The sequence below is a fragment of the Papaver somniferum genome, chromosome 2 (assembly GCF_003573695.1).
Source record: "Papaver somniferum cultivar HN1 chromosome 2, ASM357369v1, whole genome shotgun sequence".
Lineage (NCBI taxonomy): Eukaryota > Viridiplantae > Streptophyta > Magnoliopsida > Ranunculales > Papaveraceae > Papaver > Papaver somniferum.
Genome location: NC_039359.1, coordinates 105,888,219 through 105,899,816, shown reverse-complemented (window position 1 = coordinate 105,899,816; position 11,598 = coordinate 105,888,219). Strand labels below are relative to the sequence as shown.

Below are 11,598 nucleotides of genomic sequence, written 5' to 3'. Positions count from 1 at the left end.
GGACAAGTTAAAGCTTGGATTGTAATTGGTATAGCTCACTCTTTCGCTTCTCTCTTCTCCACCAGTGCTCGACGTTCCTCCAATCATTTACCCGTCAGCATAGTTAAACACCAGTTTTGATTTTTGATATAGAGGTGTTTGTGGCCATGCATGATGAAATCTGAATTATCCACTGATTAAAATGACGAGCTTGAGTTTATTATTGTACAGTGTGAGTGAATGAATGAATGATGCAGGGTCTAATTATAAAAATGTGTATTAGCATTCGATCATTTTCTCTATTGTTTCAGGTTTCTAATCGAGTTCAAGGACTTTGCAATATGACTCTGACTCGGTATCGGTGATCTTGAGGGAACTAGACGCACAAATAAAAATTTGAAATCCGAATGGGCAAATGCGTAACCAGAAAGAAAAAGAGAATTAAGTTCAAAGTTCTCTTTAGCATAGATATAAATTGGACTTCAGAGACTAAATTAACATTCAAAATATAATTTCTTAAAATTTCCTCAGTCCAGACTGCAAACAAAATCTGAAAACTCACATATACAGTTCCAGAAAAGCCCCAAAGATGCATTGTTCTGAGTTTTGCATCAGCTTTTCCCTTTCGACCCCAAACTTTTGTTTCCAGTGGATATAGGGATAACCGATAAGCATCTCATTTTTCAAGTCAGCTTCAATCAATCTTTTGGCCGACCCTTCTTGGATCACTCATTGGACCCTTAACATAAAACTATCAAGGATAAATGAGAACTCTGCCCCGTGTAATTGTTCATACAGAGAGTCAATATATCAATTTCTTTAACCCTCTCAATTTTCTAATGCAATGTTATGTTGTGACTGTGAGGTCTCTTTACCTTTCTAGGTTTTCTGGTCCATGTTCTTCGCGTAACATTCAAACCAACTCTATCTCCAAATATTACATGGACATGTACCATAGGAGAAATCCTCATCTTACCTGAGAAGTAGTCTTATTGCTACCGAGCTTTCAATTTGCCTCTGACAGCCAAATGAATTGAAAGTAACCTCCTGTCTTTCAGTAATTATTGAATCCAGCTCCAGTGACAGTCTTAAAATATATGTGCACTGGTGAATCTGCAAAAATTCACCACTAACAGTTTCTCCCGTGGATCGTACCATGACTGGAAAAGATAACAACTTGGCCACAAACATGATAACATATTGCTTAACTGAGATTATTGTTATGCCAAATTCATTGTGTTTGTAGCAGAACCCAATAAATCTCGTGTCATGTCAAAGCTTACATTCCGGTGTTCTACAAAAATTCCTTTTGTTGTAAACCAGCATTACCTAAATATATCGGATTAGGAACCTGACTCCTATTGATCTCAATCCAACTCTTACCAGGCATTTTCTTTACTCCTCGTTCCTTCATCAAGCTCCTAAGTTTTGTAGCATCATCCCACTTGCCAGCCGCTCTGTACACGTTTCCTAATAGGATGTAGCTCAAATGGTAATCTGGTTTAAGTTCAATCATTTTCTTCGCCACACGTGTGGCCAGAACCAAATCTGATTGGGCTGTGCAAGCACCAAGAAGAGTTTCCCAAACAGGCATATCACTTCCGAAAACTGACTTTACAATTAAATCTTCAGCTTCTTCAAGTAATCCAGCTCGACCAAGAAGATCAACCATACAATTGTAATGCTCAACACCAGGATCGATCTTGTATTCTTCATTCATCAATTTGAAATATTTTCGTCCCTGATCAATCAAACCTGTATGGCTACAACCAAAAAGTAACCCAATGAAACTAATATAGTCAGGCTTGATCCCATCCTTAATCATCTCATCAAACATCCTAAGTGCTTCTTCAACTTCACCGTTTTGAGCATACCCACAAATCATCGCATTCCAAGTTATCGAATTTCTAACAGGAACCTCTTTAAATACTCTCTGAGCATAATCGATTAGCCCACATTTAGCGTAAAGATCAACAAGAGCAGATTCCACAACAACATCCCTCCATCCCCTTTTCTTCAAGTATTGACAATGGACTTCTTTCCCTTGTCTCACAACTGCTAAACCTGCGCAAGCACGAAGAACAGTACCAAAACTATATAAATCATCAGTCTTTTCCATCTCTCTGAATATCCCAATAACGGATTCAAAGTCACCATTTTGACAATAAGCCCCTAGAAGTGCACACCAAGAAACAGAATTTTTCTTGGGCATTCTATCAAAAACTTGACGAGAACAACTCATCAATCCAAATTTTCCATACATATCTACAAGGCTACTCTCAACAATGACATTTCCTCAAATTCCAGCAGTAACAACCTTAGCATGAACTTCTTTACCTTGTTTTACTCTGCCTAGATTGCCGCAAGCTGTCAAAACAGTTCCAAACGTAAATTCATCCGCAAATGAATTATATTTACTTTGCATTAAATAGTAAAATTCTAAAGCCTCTTCATACAGATCATTCCTCGTCAATGCCGAAATCACAGTAGTCCAACAAACAAAATCTGGTTCGGGCATTTCGTCGAAAAGTCTCCGAGCATCATCTGAAACAGCATTTTTCCCATACATATCAATAAGGGCACTAGAAATTACATGATTCTTATCGAAACCTCTCATAAAAACAACAGCATGAAAGCACACTCCGAGTCTTAGATCACCAAGGCCCGAACAAGCTTTAATCACTGCAGAGAGTGTGAACGCATTTGATTCAATCCCAACCTCCAACATTTTTCTATAAATTTCCAGTGATTGCTTGGATTTTCCAGCACGGACATAACCCGATACCATTGACGTCCAGGAGATTACATCTTTTTCAATTAAGTTGTTAAACACCTTTTCACTTTCAGAAAAATCAGAGCAAAGTTTGAAATAAAGAGAGAGTAAACCGTTTCCGACAAAACGATCAGCTTCGAGGCCGGATTTAATAACGTGGGATTGAATTTGAAGTCCATGGTTGAATGAATTTGCTTTGACACATGTTTGTAAGAGAGAAGCATAAATAACTGGCTTGGTATAGATTTCTTTAGGATCTGTTAAATTAATGAGATTGATGGCTTCTAAAAGATATCCTGATTTGCAGAGATTCAGGATTTTTGAGACACACGATTGTGTTTGATGGTTCTCATTCAGATTAAGAGGGAATCTGGAATAGCTGTAATGGCGTTTGCAAAACAGCTTCATCAACCTAGGAATTGTTCACAGACGGTGGGATATTCAAAACCAATTGGCAATGAATGGAGTGGCTCTACACTTATATCGTGCACCATGCTAGAGAGTTTGGTCTATGTGGGACTGATCTCTAACATGCCCCCTCCATGTGTAGGGTCTTTAAAGCCTCTATCACGTGGACCGTACATGTGGGTATCTCTTTGGGCATTTCTTATATGGGCCTCGATCTGATACCCTGATAGAAGTGTATGGGCTTCCAACTCAAAACCAATTGGCAATGAGTGGAGTGGCTCTACACCTTATATTGTGCACCATGCTAGAGGGTTTGGTCTATGTGGGGTAGTTAACCCGCCTGACCTTATAAAGTGGTTAACCCGCCTAAATTTCATGTACACTAACAGTGGATCAACGTAGTTAATTCCGGATTCCGGTTAGTCTCGGTCAGGACTGAGACACTGGGACAATTTTATCTTTGGGAGATTTTCGGTGAAATCTCGGAGTAACTACCGATAATTCGTTTCGAATTTTATACATATAGTATGTATATCAAACAGTATTCAAGTGTTTTTCACACATAATTGTATGCAAATAAAACCAATTTATTAAAATAGAAACAAGTCTTCATTCAAAATAATAGAAAGCGCTAAATTCATACAAATTTCAAAAACTTCAACCAAGTTTCCGGCTAATTCCGTCCGAGTCACCCGAGATTCAACCAAAAATTATGGACGATTCCAACCAAATTCCGTCTTGTCGGAATTAAACATTTCGCTACCTTGAGAGACGAGATTGACTACATTGCACTAGACGAAAGAAGGTCACAACCAGACTACATTCAGAAAGTACAAGAGGATGTAACAATGACCAATGAGAGGGATCTTAGTGGATTGGTTAGTTGAAGTAGCAGAAGAATATAAGGTTGTGTCTGCAACCTGAATGTAATTGGGCTTTTCTTGAGCCTCTTGAATGAAAAATAAGATGAATCATATAGTAAACAAGACCCATATTTTGAAATCCCCTATGAAATAAAGGGTTTGAACATTTGATCAAACTCATCTAGTGAATTGATTTATTCAATGTAAATGTAATTGGTTTTGGACATCTTTTGAGTATAATGAGTTTATATGGAGATGGTTACATAGCTGTCATGGGTAAAACCCAGTATCGGTCTTGTACCAGACCGATCTTACAGGTCCAAGCCTAATTACTGAAATGAGGTACAGGTTAGTAGGAGGTACAGGTACCGGGTTCATAAGAAACCCGGACTGTACCAGCCCATGTTCATCCTTATTAATCATAAGCATATCGATTTCCATTACCTTGATTGAACATCTTTATGATGAAAATCAAATAAGCTATCTTTTAGAGACGGAATAGTTAAAAAAAATCACTTAGGTTGAAGCAACTTGTAGACCTGTAAAGAACATCATCTAGGGGAATCGTGTTTCGTGGGGTCTTGCGAGATCCAAGAGATGTAAAGGAGCACAGCTGAAACAGAATTGCTCGTAGGGTCGATTCAGTCTCCACTACATTCCGGTTTGAAGTCTGACAGTAGACTAGTGTCTGTAGCGGCTTAATATAATATGATGTTCAAGTTCAAGACTTGGTCCTGGGGTTTTTCTGCACATTGCTTTTCCTCATTCACAAAAGTTATGGTGTCTTGTGTTATTTTCTTTTCCACATTATATTGTTTATCTTTACCATAAAAATATCACAAGTACATGCTAAACAACCTGGAAAAAAATTTAATCCTAAAAGACTGTGCTAAACCTACAAGAATTATTCTTAAGAACTTACATCTTGAGATATAGATTACAAGACTTACTCTTGTTGGAATTCGGTTCGGATAAAGTTCGGAAACTTACTAGGTTGATTCTTGGATATTAATTTTTGTAAAATTGTCTAAGTAAACTTGTCTAGCATCAGGTATCATATCTTTACTGGTGATATATACTACTGGTAGTGACAAGTTTGTCCGTACATGTTTCTGAACAAAAAATCTAGTGGTGTACTTGGTAGCCGCTCATTTTCAATTGGTATCAGAGTAGGTAAACACCGGAAAGACCTAATAAGTCGGTATTTGTAGCGATTTGAAATCAATGGACCAGAGTTCTTTCTCTAGTTACATACTACCAGCCTTCGACGACACAAATTACGTATGGTGGAAAATAGTTATGTATTCCTTCTTACAAGCTCGTGATTTCAATACCATAGGTGAAGGTTGTCAAAGGACATACTCGTCCAATAGTTATTGTATACCTTGTAACCTCTGTCAAGAATATTACTGAGTATAATTAAACTAAAATTAGTGTTGTAAAGTGAAATTTGGATGGGTTGAATGCTATTAATACGCCATAAGACAAGATCTTTAACATCATGTGCATAAATGTGAAACGTCGAAGGATGCTTGGGATATCGACCACAAAACCTAAATTCTGACTGGGAAAGCTTGTGTATGGTTAATAAAGATTCGTTTGAGGAACTTATCACAAACTTTCTGAAATAGTGAATACCTCCTATGCGCTAGGAAAAACTTTTTCAAAAGGATATTGTGCTAAAAATTATGAGATCTTTACCAATTTCATTAAACCAACTGTGAGATACGCCTCTACTAGATCAACTGCTTCAATTAAATCAACTACGAGCCGTCATTCAGATCGAGAGAACTTATAATCAAGTTGACCAGTGCTAGTTCCTCTGCTCTATCACACCTAATTGTGACCTGAATTCTTATATGTATAGCTTTCAGTTAGCTATAGAAACTATATAAAAAAATAGAGCAAGCGAATAGAGACAATTTCCTTCTTGAACTCATTTTACTTTGTCGACTTCTTTCGTTATTGAAATATGCCATCACAGAAGGAAACCATCTTTCAACAATTACAAGAAGTGGTTTTGTTGGAAAATTAAAGATCTTTGATCATATTTCTTTCGAAGCAGTTGTCGGAATTATCCTTCTACTACTTTATGGGATGATGAATAATATGATGATCATATTGAAGCTTAATTAGACACATCAGTGTCTTTGATCACTCAACAAGTTAGAGAACTTTTAAAATGAAGAAGAGATAGGCGCTCTGGAAAAATATTTGTCTTCAATTTCATTTTCTTAATGAAAATGTTTATTTTCAAGATGTGAAAGACATATAATGCTTCAAATACCATGGTTTTGGACATATTTAAGATTACGTTCTGGTATGAAGTATTATGAAGGAAATAAATCTCTTGATGCATCCCTTAATGATATGTCTGAGGAATACATCTTCGAATATTATACAGATAATTCATCATTTATTGCAGAAACATATGTAGGTTCTAGTCATGTTCCAGATATTGATAAATCAGATAATCTAATTCTGAATTTTGTGAGATAAAATGAGGAATTGTTTTAAGAAAATCTTAGATTAAGAAGAAATAATTATTTCGGAGAGAACTCTTTAATATGAAAATGATAAGTGCATAATTTACATGATTTTAGTGTCCATTCCATACTTGTTTTAGCTATAAATCTTACATATTATCTTGTTATTACTCTTGTTTTCCTTTATTTGTTTTTATTAGGTGAATCGTCTCAAGAATAGTGAAATGACTACAAAAAGAGCTTATAAGTGGAGTACTCCAAATATCCAAGTGTCTAGACGCAAAGGAAGGGGAAGAAGTGCAACGAAATGAAGCAAAGAATGCTCAAAAACATGAGAAGATCCAAACGCCAAGTTCAAACTCATTTAAATACAGAATTACTTAATATCATATTAAAGACAACGAAACAGTGAAAGAATAAGGTCATTCCGAGTTAGGACGAAAAAGTTATAAGCAAAACATCCGAAGCGAAGGAAAAACGATCTACAACACAACCATGCCGGAAGTAACACTATTTCAGACAATTTTTCAGCATGTTTTTGGTCCAAAACCGGCACGGTTCGCTAGATCATCGACCATGTCGGAAGTCACACTTTTTCAGACAGAAAAGTTGGGTTTTTAAGGTCCAAAGTCGGCACAGTTCATACAGAATCGACCATGCCGGCACAAGCAAGTTTCATGACAGAACGTTGACGCGTTTTGACCTCTAAATCAAGGAATCTTGGTCCCGGATGGATTCTAAGACCTATCTAGATCTCATGAATACTATATAAGACGACTTCACAACAACTAGAGGACATCTTTTACATTATTTTTCAATCTTGGAGAGGACAAAAAACACATCGGAGCAAAAGCTAGGGTTTCAGAACGGTTTTCATCAATCGTAATGATATCTCTTCACTTTTCTTATATGTATAACATGGATGCTACTACACCCATGAATAGCTAAAACCCAATTGATTGAGGATGAATTCTAAGTTTTATACAAGATTTAAGTTATTATATTAATTTATTTTGAAGTTCTTCATATGATTATCGCTTGTTTATACGATTAAGACTGTTTATGATTGATTGATAGATTGTTTAAGTGGACAACTAAATTTATTTTTTGATTTAATCTAATGCTAGTATTGAGTTAGAAGATAAGCAATCGTCGAATAATTTGTATACAAGTAGAGAACACGTGACCTTGCAGACGGATTTTGTGGAATGATTCTGTGTATAAACAACACTGAAAAGTGGACCTTGATATAGGAGTGTAACTAAATTGATAAACCTATAAATTCATTGATCAGAAAGCATCCATCAAATTACACCTTGAGTGATCTACTACTAGGTGGTTTAAACAAATAAAATATGGTAGTCGAGAACTTCCGTGTCCAGTGACATAAGGGATTTAGGAAATAACACTGATCTAGCTGCTATTCCACGGTTGGTGATAATCTATGATTAACGACGAGTATATAAGTATAATAACTCATTGACGGTTTAGTAGCGAATATGGATTTCTCGATCATCTCTATCTCTATTGTTTAAAACTTAATCTCTTTAATTGCTTTGCTTATTCACTTTAAAATCTAAAACAAACTTCCTTTTGCGACCTTTTTGACAACTAAAACTCCATGCTCTTTGTGGGACCGAATTTGAATTCCATTATATTATTTATCAATAGAGTGGATATAAGATCACCAATTTGATTGCACCTATGATGGGCATCAGAAAAACTATATGAGGATTACTTGATAATACCCAGATAAGTGATCTTCAAAAGATATTTGAAAGTTCTGATAAAATCTCGGTCATGTTTTTTGGTTAAAAATCCTTTGGAAGTACCAGTGTTATAGGGTTTAATGTCGACGCATCTTATACCAAGAATAATTCTTTCATTATTGAGGGAACTTTAAAAGAAGAAGATAGTTACGATACTAGGTCTAACAAATGAGCCAAAAATCAAAGAGAATTTTCTTCCAAACACTGTTCATTTTGTGGCAAGTTTTGAAATGTTCGAGGAAGGTCTTGAGGTTCAGGAAAAATAATAATTTTCTTTCAAAACTTCAAAACGATATGCAGACAATTGATCAAATCTTGAAGAATCTCACGGAATGAGTTTCTATAAAGTCGCATCCAAAGAGAAACAAATATAAAAGCGGTAAGAAACAACTCCCAATCGTAACTCAAATAACCTTGAAGTGCCTGATAGACGCATTTATGTGTCTAACTTTTCCTTAATGTTCCGTATTGTTAGTACTCGATCTCGTACTTATTATGGTGTTTTATGTGTTTGTACGTATTTTTGGAAAATAAACATTTTTGGAAAATTCGGCTCGAAAAGTTGCTCGGGGCACCCCCCGGAAAAGTACTAAAAGCACCTTCAGATTGGATAAGGGCACCCCCAGGCGCCCCAGTTGTTAAAGGCACCCATATTTTGGATCAGGGCACTTCATCTTCTTCATTTTGAATTTCAAGTTTTGGCGGGAAAATTGTGGCAGAATTAGGGTTGGAGTTTTTGTGCGATGCAGTGAGACTCAATGGCTGTAATTGTTTGGGAAGACTTGTTTCAGTCTCACAGGCGTGGTAAGGTTGCCGAAATTGATCAGAACTGGCTAAATCATCGAGTTTGAATGAATCAGGGAGTTACGGGTTTTGCTTAAGGAAACCCGAGAGTTGTTTTTCTTGATCTTGGAGACTTATGGTGTGATTCAATTACTCAAATGGGTTGGTATGGGCCTGTTACACGTAAACAGGGCCGGTATCTATTTCAGATTCGAAAGAAGATGGATGTGTACGTGGATTATACAAAACAGGGAAAGTGGTTAAGAGAAGATATTCACAGGGATTGTACGCATTCTTCTGTGCATGGCGTGAGATGGAAGTGTGATAGACTACATCTGAGGCATGAACATGAAGATTTGGAACGTTTTGTAAGAAGATGAACGCGTGAAAAGGCAATAAATGAAAGAAGATATTCCCGAGAATAATCCTCTTCACTGAAGAGTAAAATGGAGATCACTGTGAGTTATTACGGAGGATTTTCTTCACCTGTTGTGTATAAATAGCATCTTGGGGTATCACTAAAGAGGAACGGGGAGTAGAATAGAGCCTAGAAAACCGGAGTTGCAGAGACGAGTTTTTCTGCTGGTGTAGTGAAGAACACGAAGAACTTTAGACCCAATATAACCGTCGTTTATCAACAGTGACAACGACAACCAATAGAGGGTCGCAGCGCTACAGTGTCAGCAACAATTTCTTAGCATCGTTCTATAACAGTGTCACTTGTAACAATTATAAGTGTTACAAATCTCTGTTTTCATATATTTTCATCCTTGTAAGCATATTTTGAGCAATGAAATCATACTTTGAGCGTGTTTCCATCATGATGAGCTAGACCCAATCCTTGGGGCGACGGAGGAAGTTATCTTTCCAATGAAAAAGTGGTAATTCTTAATTATTTAATTTGTGCAATTTTTATTTATGATTATTTGCCTAGATTGAAAATAGATTTTATGATTTTTGTTAAACAATTGTATTTTCTTTTGATGGAACATGCTTAGCCTAGGGTTTTGATGTCTCATGCTTTGGATTAACATTGTTGTTTCTAAAAATCTACTTTTGCAAGAGTTGAGAATCAATTTGAACGTGTGGAATTGCATGATTAGTATCACTTTGGAATTGGTAAATAGCGCAATCCTAGCCCCAGTCTCTCCATAATTCTCACAACACTTTTTATTCGAGTTTGTTATTTTTATTTATAAAAATTAAGTCTAAAAAAGTTGCTTTCACAAGTCTTGAACGAACCATTACTTATCACTTTTACAACCACTGTAAAAAATACCATCAATTTTTAGCTAGTGACACTAGCGGTGAGTATCATACTCAACCCGTCACTATTTAAGTGTATTAGTGGGTATATCCCTGATATTGACTTGAGAATACGAAGATTGCACAAAATATCATAAGATGCTCTTCTTTATGATATGAAGGTTGTACAAGGGTATTATATAACCTCCTTATGATTTGGGTTTTTTTCTACTACTAGTTTTGATGGAATGCATAATTGAGATTGACAATATTGTTCCTATAAATGGAAGGCATTGAAAAGATTCATCTCAAAATTGTTGAGCTTCTTGCTCCAAAAATTGATAATTTAAAAAATAAAAATAAAATAGGTTACATAACATGTTTAAATGGTTCTTGAAATCACTTGTAGTAGTCATCTTGGTATTTTATACACCTATAATACAAAATTATGTGGCGTTTGTGTTACCACATTGTGACAAAAACGAGTCCAAAATTATAATGACCAAGTACGGGTACCAACGGATTCTATATTATTTGAAGAAATTTTCCCCGCATATCTGACTTCTAAGTAAGAGATGAGAACAAGATTCATGGGGATTTCTTCATAACAAGCTAAGATAAAAATTATGCTCTTGGATAAAATCGAACCATAATGTTGATATAATTAAAAAAAGGAAGAATTTAATTGTTTTTCTCTTTACTTGGATAGTCACTAATAAAATCAAATTTTTGAGTTTATGAGGTTCCGTGAACATACCTATGTGTCGGGCTCTTACTGGTTCGCCAGCCCCTTTTTGGAATGGTCTTTTTAAGGACCAATTTCCTTGGTTGGAAAGACTTCCTTGTTTAAATGAATCTTCTCTATATATTGTTTAACTCTTTCATGAAACATTGAAAAAATGGCTCCAATTACTAGAAGTGTTGCAAAAAGAGATGTTGTTGTTTGGGTCATGACTTCGTTTAATGAGGAAAATGTGTCAAAGATAAAGGAAGCATGAAATTTTTCCTCAATCAGTAAATGTTTTTCTGCCTTTATCAAAGTCTGGCGAACTATGTATTCTCAGGGAGAAAGTATTTTGTTATAAATTTGTAGGCCTAAGCATTCTTGCTTGGGTTCAAGGGCAAAGCTCAGTGGTATCCCATGAACTCTAGTAAGGAGGAAGTCAGGGGTTCGATCCCCGTCGTTGAGATTTGTTATATTCAATTTAGTTGTTTATAGGGATTTAGAGGGGTTGGGTCTAGCGGTGGGGCTAGTCCAATTGGTTGGATCCGACTTTAGCCTAGCAAAAAAA

At 36.0% G+C, this 11,598-nt stretch overlaps 1 protein-coding gene across 1 annotated transcript; it reads right to left on the bottom strand.

Annotated features, from left to right (window-relative positions):
* Positions 1-330: 330 nt before the first annotated feature.
* On the bottom strand, positions 331-3,183 carry LOC113348692 (pentatricopeptide repeat-containing protein At1g03540-like). Its single transcript, XM_026592535.1, has 2 exons — positions 2,317-3,183; positions 331-2,043 (listed from the first exon to the last, which is right to left on the bottom strand). The coding sequence occupies exons 1-2, from the start codon at positions 3,158-3,160 to the stop codon at positions 1,274-1,276; spliced, it is 1,614 nt and encodes a 537-aa protein (XP_026448320.1). The 5' UTR covers positions 3,161-3,183; the 3' UTR covers positions 331-1,273.
* Between the last annotated feature and the right edge of the window lie 8,415 nt (positions 3,184-11,598).